The sequence below is a fragment of the Hemicordylus capensis genome, chromosome 7, assembly GCF_027244095.1.
Source record: "Hemicordylus capensis ecotype Gifberg chromosome 7, rHemCap1.1.pri, whole genome shotgun sequence".
Lineage (NCBI taxonomy): Eukaryota > Metazoa > Chordata > Lepidosauria > Squamata > Cordylidae > Hemicordylus > Hemicordylus capensis.
The window spans coordinates 8,931,861-8,944,260 of NC_069663.1; the positions used below are offsets into that span (position 1 = coordinate 8,931,861).

The 12,400-nt window shown below is 45.8% G+C and overlaps 1 protein-coding gene across 2 annotated transcripts in view; it reads left to right on the top strand.

Annotated features, from left to right (window-relative positions):
- The window catches only part of CLIC4 (chloride intracellular channel 4), a 59,695-nt gene extending 47,603 nt beyond the window's left edge, over positions 1-12,092 (top strand). For both annotated transcript variants that reach the window (XM_053267774.1, XM_053267776.1), the window contains 2 exons: positions 4,810-4,991; positions 6,988-12,092. In XM_053267774.1, the coding sequence (XP_053123749.1) occupies positions 4,810-4,991; positions 6,988-7,152 (347 nt within the window). In that variant the 3' untranslated portion in view covers positions 7,153-12,092. The remainder of the gene's footprint in view (positions 1-4,809; positions 4,992-6,987) is intronic.
- The last annotated feature ends 308 nt before the right edge of the window (positions 12,093-12,400 follow it).

The following is a 12,400-nucleotide window of genomic DNA, read 5'->3' on the forward strand; positions in this document are numbered from 1 at the left end:
CATCTGTTTATCAGTTAGGAAATCCATCCTCTCTTAACCCAGATCTTCCTTTTCTGTAGTTCTAACTCTGGAAATGGTACTCCAGTTGAACATTTTCTCAATACTCAACTCTTGTTTCCGCATCCACAACCAAGTTCATCTAATTCCTTCAGCTTTCTTTGTGCGTAGATTTCATAGGCCATAGATATGATAGATTCATAGATTTCAGCCTGGACCAGAAAAGGCTATCTGCTAGTTTGCCTATAATTAGTGGGTTGGGTGAATGCAAATGTCTGACAAAGACTTAATTGGTCTTGGTGGATCTGCTGTTTTGGCAGTTTCACTGAAAGTTCGGCCTAATTTTTCTCTTGGATCAGGAATGCCGGGTTACCTTTGATAGCGTCAAAAGGACACTTTGCTAGTTGACTGGATGCACAAGCCTATGGATCTTGGGTTGTGCTTTGTGCTTGTAAATAAGGGTAGGACATGAAATCCCTGGTTACCAGGTGACCTTTTTTGCCTCAGGGACCTGATCCAGCAGATCAGAGTCAAAAAGCAATATTTATAACCATATCCTTTCTGAAGGGCATTTCCCTGGTGGTTGGCTTTTCTGTCTCTGCTATATTTTCCTCTCTGCATGTTCCTGTGCAAAAGGCTGTGCTTTAGGAGTGGATTGGCCTGTGCGTTATACTTGAGTCCTTTAACAGGTTGAGCTACTGAGGAAAATTGTCTAGGACTTGACTTTGCCCTGACTTCATGAGATCCTCCCAGTCTGTGTGCTCTGTGCTTAGGGTAAAGATTCTGTAGTGTGTGCAGATATATACAAATGTGTATGATCTGTTTTGCATACTCATCATTCTAGTCATGGAGAAAAACTGTATAGAGCACTGAAGATCTTTCCCCCCTAACTCCTTGAAAGCTTACTTTCCAGGCCTTAACCCACATTTTCAAGCATATCTTTGCAGAGGGCTAGGATCTTTCCTTTTTTTTAAAATGAGAGCTGAATTTTCTTGCCCATACCACTTAAGTGGTACAGCGGGGAAATGCTTGACTAACAAGTAGAAGGTTGCTGGTTCAAATCCCCACTGCTACTATATTGGGCAGCAGTGATATAGGAAGATGCTGAAAGGCATCATCTCAGACTGCGCAAGAGGTGGCAATGGTCAACCCCTCCTGTATTCTACCAAGGACAACAACCACAGGGCTCTGTGGGCGCCAGGAGTCAAAATCGACTTGACGGAACACTTTTCCTTTTACCACATACTAAAGTTCTTCTGCAATTAGCTGGAGCTGCAGCATTCTTGAAAATCTTGTGGGCGTGTGCTTTGGGAAACGGGTCCACTCGAGATGTTGGTTTAGAGGGTAGGGCAGAGGAGCAGTCACAAGCAGAAAATATAAATTTCCATCATTTAGAATTCAGAGCTGAAATCTTTGAGTCCACACAACTCTGCTGAGACCTCTGACTCCTGTAACTGACTTCCAGATTCAGGCATATCCTGCTTCAAGAAGGACAGTGTGGGAATTCATTGTTCTGCCCTGACCTGCAAGCATCCTAAGCTCAATCTGCAGGCACATGGGTTTTTTGCTCTGCTGAACTGGGGAAATGCTTTGCATGTGCTCAGAGGGATTCTGCAGAGAAGCGGCACCAAGCACTTCCCTGCTCTTAGAAGATCCCGGGGCTGAGCAGAGAAACGCCTGTGGATCTGAAATGCCTGGGCTGCAGCCATGGCCTTCAAGCCAGGTTTCTGTCAGCTGTGTGAGAAAAGCTAGAAATCACACAGCTGTAACTAATGGAGAATGCAGACAATAGATGGGGGAGTTACGACATAGACAGTCCCACCGAATCCTTCCTAGCCTTCATTGGCTCTTGGTGCGTGCAGAGGTTAGCCGGAGGAGTCCATCTTGACGCTGCCAGAACAATGATGGCACATTGCTCACCCTGTCATGTTTGGTCTGCTTTTGTACATCTCCCAAATGTGTGTGAAGGGCAGGCTTGGCACCAGCTGCTGCTGTGGACAGAAAGCTGGGCTCCATTTGAAATCCATAATGTGGGGGAAAGTGGAAGGAAAGAGAAGAAGACGACGACCAGCAGCAAGGTGGATTACGACAGCAGTGGATGCACCACTGATATGCCTTAGAGGCCAAGTTGAAGACAGATCATCCTGGAGAGTTATTTGGCCTACAGAAGCAGCAGAGCTCTTGTGTGTGTCAACTCATTCTCTTGTACTGTTGCCACTGGATTCCTTGTGTGTGCTGGCTGATTAACAATAAACTAAACGAAATTCCTTATGCCACTCCACACCTTAGCAGTAGCTTCCTGGAATGTCCTAGAGGAGCAGTGCTTATGTCTTCTTATTGCAGGGTTATATAAAGAGAGACCCTGATCTCTTTCTGCAAGACTACTGCTATATTAACACCTTAAGTGGCGCAGCGGGGAAATGCTTGACTAACAAGCAGAAAGTTGCCGGTTCTAATCCCCACTGGTTCTATATTGGGCAGCAGCGATATAGGAAGATGCTGAAAGGCATCACCTCATACTGCGCGGGAGGAGGCAATGGTCAACCCCTCCTGTATTCTACAAAAGAAAACCACAGGGCTCTTTGGGTTCCAGGAGTTGAAATTGACTTGATGGCACACTTTACTTTACTACCGTATTCACCCAGATCCAGGACATGGTTTTTCTCAAGTTCTTTCTGTTTAGAAAGTGGGGGGCCGCCTTAAATGCACATACCAGGAATCCCAGTTGCTGGGGCAACTGGCTGTGATCAACAAGAGAGCAGGAGCTGCACGAGTTGCTCTGAGAGGCAGTGGCTGCAGCCCCTCAGAGCCAGCGCTCCTCCTTGCCACATGCCTGATTCTTGGAGAGTGTGCACACGCATGCCTGAAAGCCTCTTCCTCCTGCCTGGGCACAGGTTCTTCTCAGGTGCCACTAGACTATGCCTCCTCTCGTGCTGCAGTAGAGGAGGAAATTGGGAGAAACTCATAGGCACACTTGCTTAGGAGTACGTATTGCACTCAGTGGGGCTTACTCCTGTAAGATGCCACCAGCGTGCTGGAGTGGCTGGCGTTATAGCTGGTGATAGTAGGAGATAACTTCATTAATTTTTACCACTGGTAAGAGAGAGCTTCATTAATATAATTTGAAAGGTACCTCTTGCTGCTCCCTGGTGCCACCCTCATTATCATAAGATTTTTAAGTTGGGACATTCGGAACGTTCTGGACCATGCTTGTTCTGTTCCAAGCTCGGAACAGGACCTCCTTTTTAAGGGGTATTCTGTTCTGAGCTTGGAACACTCTATAAATGGCCTGTTTTGAGCTCAGAATATTCAGACTCGGAGCATTCGACACATACCTAGTCAAGACTGCCCTCTGCTGTTGCTCTTTATCCCTCTTCAGGATCTAAGCCACACTTGTGGGATGTGGAAACATAAGAAGCCGCCTTCTACCAAGCCAGACCATGGGTCCATCTAGGTCAGTGTTATCTGTGCTGACTGGCAGCAGCTTCTCCAAGGTTTCAGGCAGGAAGTCTTTCCCACCCCTACCTGGAGATGCTTGCAGAGGGATGGAACCTGGGACTTTGACATTCAAAACCCTGATTTAGCATTGCATCTGAATCCAGCCAGTGTCTTGAATAATAAAACCTGTGTCTTTGTACAGGAAACAGCCTGAATTCTTTTTATTGGCATCGATAGCCGAACGTTTTATTTATTTGGAGCATTTTGTATGCTTGAGGTGGTTCACAAAGGTCAAAACCATACAATTAAAACAATAAGAACAGTAGACCACATATTTAAAAGTCCAATAAACAGTAGCATTTAAAAACCCATGTTCCTGGATATCCATTCCCAAATTCCCTCCTTAAACAATGGGTCTTGCAGTCCCTTTTAAACACCCTTGAAGATATACTTTGGCTGATGTCCTCTGAGAGTCCCCTTCACTCCATAAAATGGGCTGCTGCTAAGTCCTGCTCCTTGTTGAGGTCATCTTGACCTCATCCAAAACGAGGAAGCGGATTGAAAATAAAAATGCTAATGTTATTATGCCCTTATACAAATCTATGGTGTGGCCACATTTGGAGTACTGTGTGTAGTTCCGATCACCCTATCTTAAGGAGGACATTGTAGAACTGGGAAAGGTGCAGAAGAGGGCAACCAAGATGATCAGGGGCCTGGAGTGCCTTCCTTATGAGGCAAGGCTACAACACCTGGAGCTTTTTAGTTTGGAAAAGAGTTGACACTGACTTGATGGCTCTTAATCAATCGATCAGAGAGAGTAGGCTGAGAAATTTTTCTCCCTCTCACAATACTAGAACCAAGAGTCATCCCATTAAACTGAAGGTTGGAAGAGTACAAGAGGAAGTACTCTTTCACACAGCACATAATTAATCTATGGAATTCCTTGCAATGGGGTTTGAATAGCTTTAAAAGGGGCTTGGACGAATTCACAGAGGACAGGTCTATCAGTGACTACTAGTCTGGTAGCTATAGGCCACCTCCAGCCTCAGAGGCAAGATTCCTCTAAATACCAGTTGCAGGGGACCAGGAGAGAGGGCATGCCCTCACCTTTTGCCTGTGGGCTTCTCAAAGGTGTCTGGTGGGCCAGTGTGAAACTGGATACTGGACTAGATAGGCCTTAGGCCTGATCCAGCAGGGCTGTTCTTATGTTCTTAATGGTGCATGGAGCCAAGGACCTGATGCACATCTTAACTGGCACCTGCAGTTGTATGAAATCTCACAGTCATGTAGGTCCCAGGTTATGTGTTTCTGTTCTGTCACAAGCGTTTCTTCCCTTTCCCTTGGCTTACGTGATTGCCGCTTCCTTTTCTCCAGCCTTGGAGAGGGGCCTTCTGAAAACACTGCAGAAGCTGGATGACTACCTGAACACTCCTCTCCCGGATGAGATTGACGAGAACAGTATGGAGGATGTCACAGTGTCTACTCGCAAGTTTTTGGATGGCGATGAGATGACGCTAGCAGATTGCAACCTGTTGCCCAAACTCCATATTGTCAAGGTAGGTGCAGCTTGGGTTGGATGCACATGTACCTCTTGACTTTCATTGTCTGGCGAAAAATAGTGTGAATGAAAGAGAGTGGCTACACTCATGCCCATCACTTGATGCCACGCAAGTCTTGGAGAGGAGAGCTGCTCTTTTGGTAGCAAGCATAACTTGTCCCCTTAGCTAAGCAGAGTCCACCACCCTGGTTACATATAAAAGGGAGACTTGATGTGTGAGCACTGTAAGGTATTCCCCTCAGGGGATGGAGCCACTCTGAGAAGAGCAGAAGGTTCCAAGTTCCCTCCCTGGCAGCATCTCCAAGATAGAGCTGAGAGAGATTCCTGCCTGAAGCCTTGGAGAAGCTGCTGCCAGTTTGTGTAGACAATACTGAGCTAGGTGGACCAATGGTCTGACTCAGTATGTGGAAGCTTCCTATGTTCCTATACTTCTGCACATTGGCTAGCTATGGAAACTGGCCCTGGACACCTTGTCCTCCAGTCTAGCACAAAGGCCAAACGCCTGGGTCAAAGATCTGTAGTTTTTCACTTGGCAATTGCACACTTCATTGGAGTGCAGAGTTGGGTTGAAGGTTTCAAGGAGGTTAAAAATAAAACTACTCCTTCTTTCCTTCAGCCATTTGATTCAACCTTGGCCTAGGAAGCAATGGCCCTTTCACCCGAAACTTCATGTCTGTGTGTGTTAGTATGGATTTACGGTACTGTAGTTAATCCTGTTGGTTCCCTGTTCCTCAAATAAAGGAGCAGTGAAGGAATGAAAATCTAAAGGAAAATGTTAATTATATCTGAGTTAGAGTAACAATAGAACAATGAAAGGTATCTGTTTGACAACTGGCTTTCTGTTAAGAGAGGATTGGGGCTGACTATTGTGCTTAGGTTTTTCACTTGCTTTAGGATATAAAACTTTAGACAGATGTCCGGATGCCTCGGATACCTCAGTCTGGTTTTGGTACAGCTTGTGACTAAAACTGTTGTAAGGCCTTGTATTAAGACTCAGCTCCTTGTAATTACTTGTCATGTCCTGTGTAACCTTCTGACTGCTCCAGCTCAAAAAGGCATAATGGAGCTGGAAAAGTTGCAGAAAAGGGCAACCAAAACAATCCGGGGGATTGAAGCACCTTCCCCAAAAGGGAAGGCTAAAGTATCTCTGGCTATGTCGTTTGGGGTGGGGGATGCGGAAGACATGCGGAAGATACTTATCATAGTATCAGAAAGTGGCTAGAAGTTCTTGGTTTCTCCTCTTTCAGTGCCTACAGTTTGGAATCACCCAAGTATTAACATTAAAATTCTGGATGGACAAAAGAGAGCACTGCTTCACCCAAATTCATGATTGACTGAATTCACTGTTGCAAGAGCAGTGTTGGCCACTGATTTAAAAGGGTCTTAGATAAATTTGTGGCAGATTAGTTTAGCAGTGGCTAGTAATCCTGATGGGAGTCCCCAGATTCAGAGACAGGATGCAACTGAATACCACTTGCTGGAGAAAAGATGTAGAGGCCTGGTGCCTTCATGCCCTAGTTCAGGGCTTCCCAGAATATAGCAATAGCAATAGCACTTACATTTATATACCGCTCTATAGCCAGAGCTCTCTAAGCGGTTTACAATGATTTTAGCATATTGCCCCCAACATTCTGGGTACTCATTTTACCGACCTCGGAAAGATGGAAGGCTGAGTCAACCTTGAGCCCCTGGTCAGGATCGAACTTGTAACCTTCTGGTTACAGGGTGGCAGTTTTACCACTGCACCACCAGGGGCTCATACTGGCTGGCCACTTGCTGATTTAGCTTCTATATGGTTTTCTTAAGGGAGGGTATGATAGAAATCTAAAGGGCATTGGTGCTTTCATTTTGACGGCGCTGGAACAGGAGAACATAGTTGTGCCCCATGTCTAGTCTGCGTGGGCTTCCACTTGGATTTTCTCTCCTGGGCACAAATGTGTCCTGTGCCGTCAGAACAGCGTGTAAAATCAATGTGTCCCTTTCTTTTCCTCTAGGTCGTGGCCAAGAAGTATCGCAACTTTGATATTCCCAAGACAATGACGGGGATTTGGAGGTATTTGACCAACGCCTATGGCCGCGAGGAATTCACCAACACTTGTCCTGGAGACAAAGAGATTGAAATCGCATACAGCGACGTAGCAAAGAGACTCACTAAATAAGCAGCCCCTCGTTGCACATCCATAACAAAATGCTTCTTTTAATAGACTTCTCCTTTTTTGTCCTTTTTAAGATAGCAATTTACTTTGCATGAACTTGCAGTTATTCATTGTTACGTCAGGTAGACCAGGTACAGCAATCTGTTTAAAACTTGCAAAGGGATGGCTTGCTGCGTACTAGTTTTGCCTCCTATAGCAAGCAAGATGAATGCAGTGGTTAATGTTGCAGTGAAGCAATTCTGGATCCAACCCAGACCCTGGGCCCATGGCAGTCCGCGGGCCAGCTTTCCATAGTCAGCAGAATCCGAGTGGTTAAAACGTTTTTTGCAGACTGAACAACTTCAGGCTGGGGGAATGGGGTCCATGTTTTGAATACTCCCTCTGGCATGATATGTGTAGGGAGTATTTATTTGAAGAGGCAGGCCTCACCTGCAGCCTGGAATGGTTCAGTCTAGGAAGAAGCAATTCTGCAGATGGTATAAACTGGCCTTTTAGGTCTCGGAAGAGACCTAGAATTCTCAAAACATTGTAGGAGGAGTTTTTGTTGTAGTTCAAAGACTATTTATACCAGAGCTCCCTGAAATACTGTACCTGCCAGTCTGTCTGAACTGTGCACCAAAGGCTTTTATTGCCACCTTGGAAAGAAGTAACTTTCAAGACGTACTCGGGCAAATGTCTTGCAAAGGTCCTCTTGCTGATGAGGAGGACACATTGCATAAACCCAATAGCCTGAGGCTACAGCTGCAAGTGGCTTCTTTTTAAGGCCCTAAGAGCCTCATCAATATATAGGACTCTTCTCTAAATGATATTCAAAACCTGAGCAGTCAAGCAACTTAGATAAGCGCTAAGTTTTTATTCAGTAAATAATTGCTCTTACGTTGCTAGCTAGAAGTGCAGCAGTTGACTGCTGGAGGCGTTTCCCTTCTTGCTTCACTAAAGTCAGGATCTTGCAAAGGTTTTACACACACACACACACACACACACACACACACACACACACACACACACATATATGCGCTCAAGTGACCTTCAGAAACCACCTTCTTTGCCTTAATGGGCCACATATGTACTTCATCACTATTTTCACCTGTGAAGCGAGTGGCACATGATCTATCCCCTCTTGTGTTAGTTTTTCCATTCTGAGTTGTTTGTTGCACATGTTCCCGATCTCCAGTGTTTCACGCCACAATCATATGTGACAGAGGTCAAGTTTTTTGTATAACAGCGTTAAGGAATAGCACTGTAACCTAAAAAAGCAATTTTTGTGTTGCTAAATGGGGTTTCGTTAATAAAAAAGACAAGGGTTTGAGGCATGGAGTAACCTTTCTATTGATTCTTAAATGCCATCAAAGACTACTCCAAAGCACACCAGTCTCTCCACCATACCTTTTTGTAACTTTTACAACAGCGCATTTTTAAAAAGTTAAAATGTAAGGCCACTTTTCTTAACAGCTTTTTTAATATCTAGAAGTTGGTGAGTGCTATTCCTTCCAGGTTTGTGCAACCCAGCTTTGTTAGTTGGGAAGCAGGTCCTTCGGAGTGCAGTCGGTCCTCCTCCCAAGTCAGTGTGCACACGTTGACTGCCTGAGTTACTAAGTCAGTAGTGCAGAGGAGGATTGAAGCCTTTTTGTACAATAACTTCCTGACAAGAGACCTGGGTGTTAGGAGCCTTGTCTCTCTCCCCACCCCACTCCCCACCACACACAAGTATCGTATTTTTTATGGTGTGATCTCTCAATCAAATTAGCAGAAACAGGTGATCGCTTTGTATTTCTTACACATAGGTTTGCGGTGCCTTCTAGCTTCTTCCTAGATTTAAAATGTCCAGTATTATAGCAAGATTTGTTCTGTGTTGATCTCATTGCTGAGTGTGACCACTTCAAGCATCCTGCAACTTGGGCACAAACCTACCATCTTCTCAGTAGTGGTTCATCTCCGTGAGCTGGGGCGGGGGGGATGCCAGAGGAGAGGCGCAGCTGCCTCTGCTTCCCAGAAGCAGCTGTAGCTCTACCTGATGAATGGCCAGCCTGCAGGCAGCATGGCTCTTGGATGGGGCAGGTGAGAGAGGAGGGAGCAACTCGAGCTCCTCCTGGAAAGCAGGCAGCTGTACTTCCTTTGGTGCCTTCCCCCCAGCCCGTTAAGATAGGACCGGCCGCGACTGCCTTTTATCACACGTTTTATTTCCGGTTACAGCTTAGACTGACTTCACATGTCTGAGACCTGCTCCCAACTCCTGCTGACCTTGCCCCCCTCCACCTCTTGATGGTGCAGTTGGTCGATTTGGTGTGCAGATTCAGTAATCGCCTGGCCAAATGCTAGAACTGCACTGGGCAAGCGTGGTGGCGGACCAGCTGCAGGTGACCACTGCTGATCTTTAGTCTAGCAAACCACCGTATTTGTTCCCTGCCCCGTTGTCTTCCCACACAAACTGGCTGCTCGGTGTCTGTATAGCAAGGCAAAAAATTTAGGCCAGTGTTTTGCCCCCCCCCTTCTCAATATGAATTGAGATCTCTTTGGAAGGTACATTCAGTCATTGCCTCCCAACTGCATCGGTCAAAGGAAGAAGCCGCTTGCCAGTTTTTCAAATGATATTGTAAATAACCCAGGGAAACTTTGTTTCCATCATTTGGTGCTGATTATGACTTTGCGCTATTGCAAACTTAACATTTGAAATACAGGAAGTGGTTTAAATCTTGCACGCCTAATCGTATTAAGCTGGAACCAGCAAGTCCTTTGGACACAGTTCAGGAAAAAGCCTTATCTCCCAAGTACCAATGTACATATCATGGCCCATTGTGTGCCCAGTTATCCATGTGTGTGCAATTGAAGGAATTGTTCACACAAATTAGGATGTCTGTGTCCAGTTGGGTGACTTTAATACCGCATGTGGACAAACATATTTTTATCCTGGGGGAATGGGGCAGGGGCTTCTCAACCTCTCTTTTAATTGAGTTTCAGGGATTCTACTTCCAGCCAGCAAAATCTTCAGCACTAGAGGCCCCCACCCTCATAACCCCTTCCCCCAACGGCAGTCTGCAGGCTTGTGATTGTGTTTAGGGGGCCCCCATGAGTCGGAAATATGAGCAGAGACTAGATTCCTAAAACAGAGTTCCTAAAACAGAGTTGCCAAGATCATGGGAATCACTTCAATCCTGTGCATGCAACTTGTCTTGAGGAAAGTAAAGGACCATCAGAGAGGGAGTCTGACTGTCTTGCCACACGTGGCAAAGTTCAAATTTGAAATTGGACTCCTAAATTGAATTCCTGAAGTTCAAATTTGAAATTGAAGTTCAAATGGGGAATTGAGGCACTTCTTTGCCTAAATATAGGCACACACACTTTCAGAATGCCAGTCCGTGTAGGACCTGCAGATGTAGCCATGGAGTTGAAAGATGTTGTGTTGCTATAAGACTAGGCGAAGTAGCAGATTTTCCTTTAAAATCAGCAGTGCAGAAGATGCATTTCCTATTGCATTAGCCACAGATCACTTTCATGTTAATGAGGCGTACACAGGAGATGTCCCCCATAGTTAGGCTGTGTGTATGTGCCATTTTGGATTTGGGAACAGGGCGGAGAGGGAGAGCACGTGCTTTTCATGTAGAAGGTCTTGGATTCAATCTCTGGCATCTCCAAGTAGGGCAAGGAAAGACCCTGTTGGGTTCTGCCCTCCAGGTCGGGCAAGGAAAGCCTTGGAGAAGTCACTGCCCATCAGTGTAGGCCAGGGCTTTACAACTTCAGCCCTCCAAATGTAGCTCCCATTATCTTACAGTGGCCAGTTGCCGGAGATGATGGGAGTTGTAGTCTAACACTTTCAGGAGGGCTGAAGTTGTGTGGTGTGGACAGGACTGAGTGGGGTGGGCCAACCGTCTGGTTCTGTATAAGGCCGTTGCAGGTTGAAATTAAAGCTGACATTTAAAACAACCTTGAGATGGACGAAAAAGTGCCCTGCTTGGGCAGAAGAATTAAAAAAATTCAAGTACTTATTAAAAACACACACACCCTGCAATGGCATGTATCTCTTTAGAAGTGTTTCCCTTTTCTGTAGGAATGCCATTTCTAAGGTGCCTGCAGAGAGGCATCATTTATCTAAGCAAAGTATGTTGCTTGGTGCCGAATCTTTTTACCCCTATGCATATAATTCATACGGATATCAGTTGCTTATGTTGGTTAGACCTGGGGTTCCGAAGCTTGGGCCCCCAGCTGATGATGGACGACAAGACCCATAATCTCTTCAGACAATGGCCTTCAGCCACTGGTGGGGAATGATGGGAGTTGTAGTCCAACATTTGGGGACCCAGGTTTGAAGAGCCCCAGGGTTCTCACCATCTGGGTGTCTAGGCCTCAGTAAAAGGCCTAGTGGAATTGAGGGGAGTCTATGCCACAAGAGCTTAGGGTGTGTGGGCACTTAAATTCTCTGGCAGATGCATGTGGCCTGTATGCAGCAGGGCTGTGTTGAGCCCTCCCCCCTCAAATGGGCCACTCAAGGATATTTCGGCTCTTTCCCATGAAATTTAACCTAAATGTTCCTTGCCAGAAGAGGGTAATGCTAAAGCAACTTCCTATGCTGAAAAACTTTGGCTGTAAATCACAGAAGATGTCTTGTCCCACGTGAAACCACAAGTGCTCAGATACCGTGAAGTTCTTCGTGCTTTTGAGCATATCTGACAAGAATGTTATTTCCAAGTTGGCCGGGGGGTGGTGGTGGTATTTTCAGCACTTCCTGCTCAACTGTTGTATGGGCTGTGGGATTGGGGTAGGGGGCAGAGATTCCCAGAAGGGGCAGGCCATTTAGTTTTGGCTTCTGTATAGAGAGATGCTTGGGATCTCCATACGGCACATTGTCATATGCTTATCTGTTCACTTTTCTGGAATATCTTCTACAGATATACCAGCAAACTGCTGGCAGCTATTGTTAAAAAATAAAATTATATTTTTCACTTAAAGATGGACTTGGTGGCTTCTTCATGAGCAACAGTATATTGGATCTGCAGGGTGGTACCAGACATTGGTCAAAGTCAAGTGACTTTTGTGATGAGGTCTGGGTTCCAGGCTCTTCCCTCTGGAGGCTGAAGGAGCTGCAGGTGGACTTGAAGGCTGAATAACCGTAAAAACATCAGTTTGTTGAAGCAACCCTCCCATTGATTATTATAACTCCCACCTTATATCCCTTTACTCTGGGCTGCACAACTTTGGCCCTCCAGCCGTCTTTGAACTACAACTCCCATCATCCCCAGCCACAGTAGCCAATAAG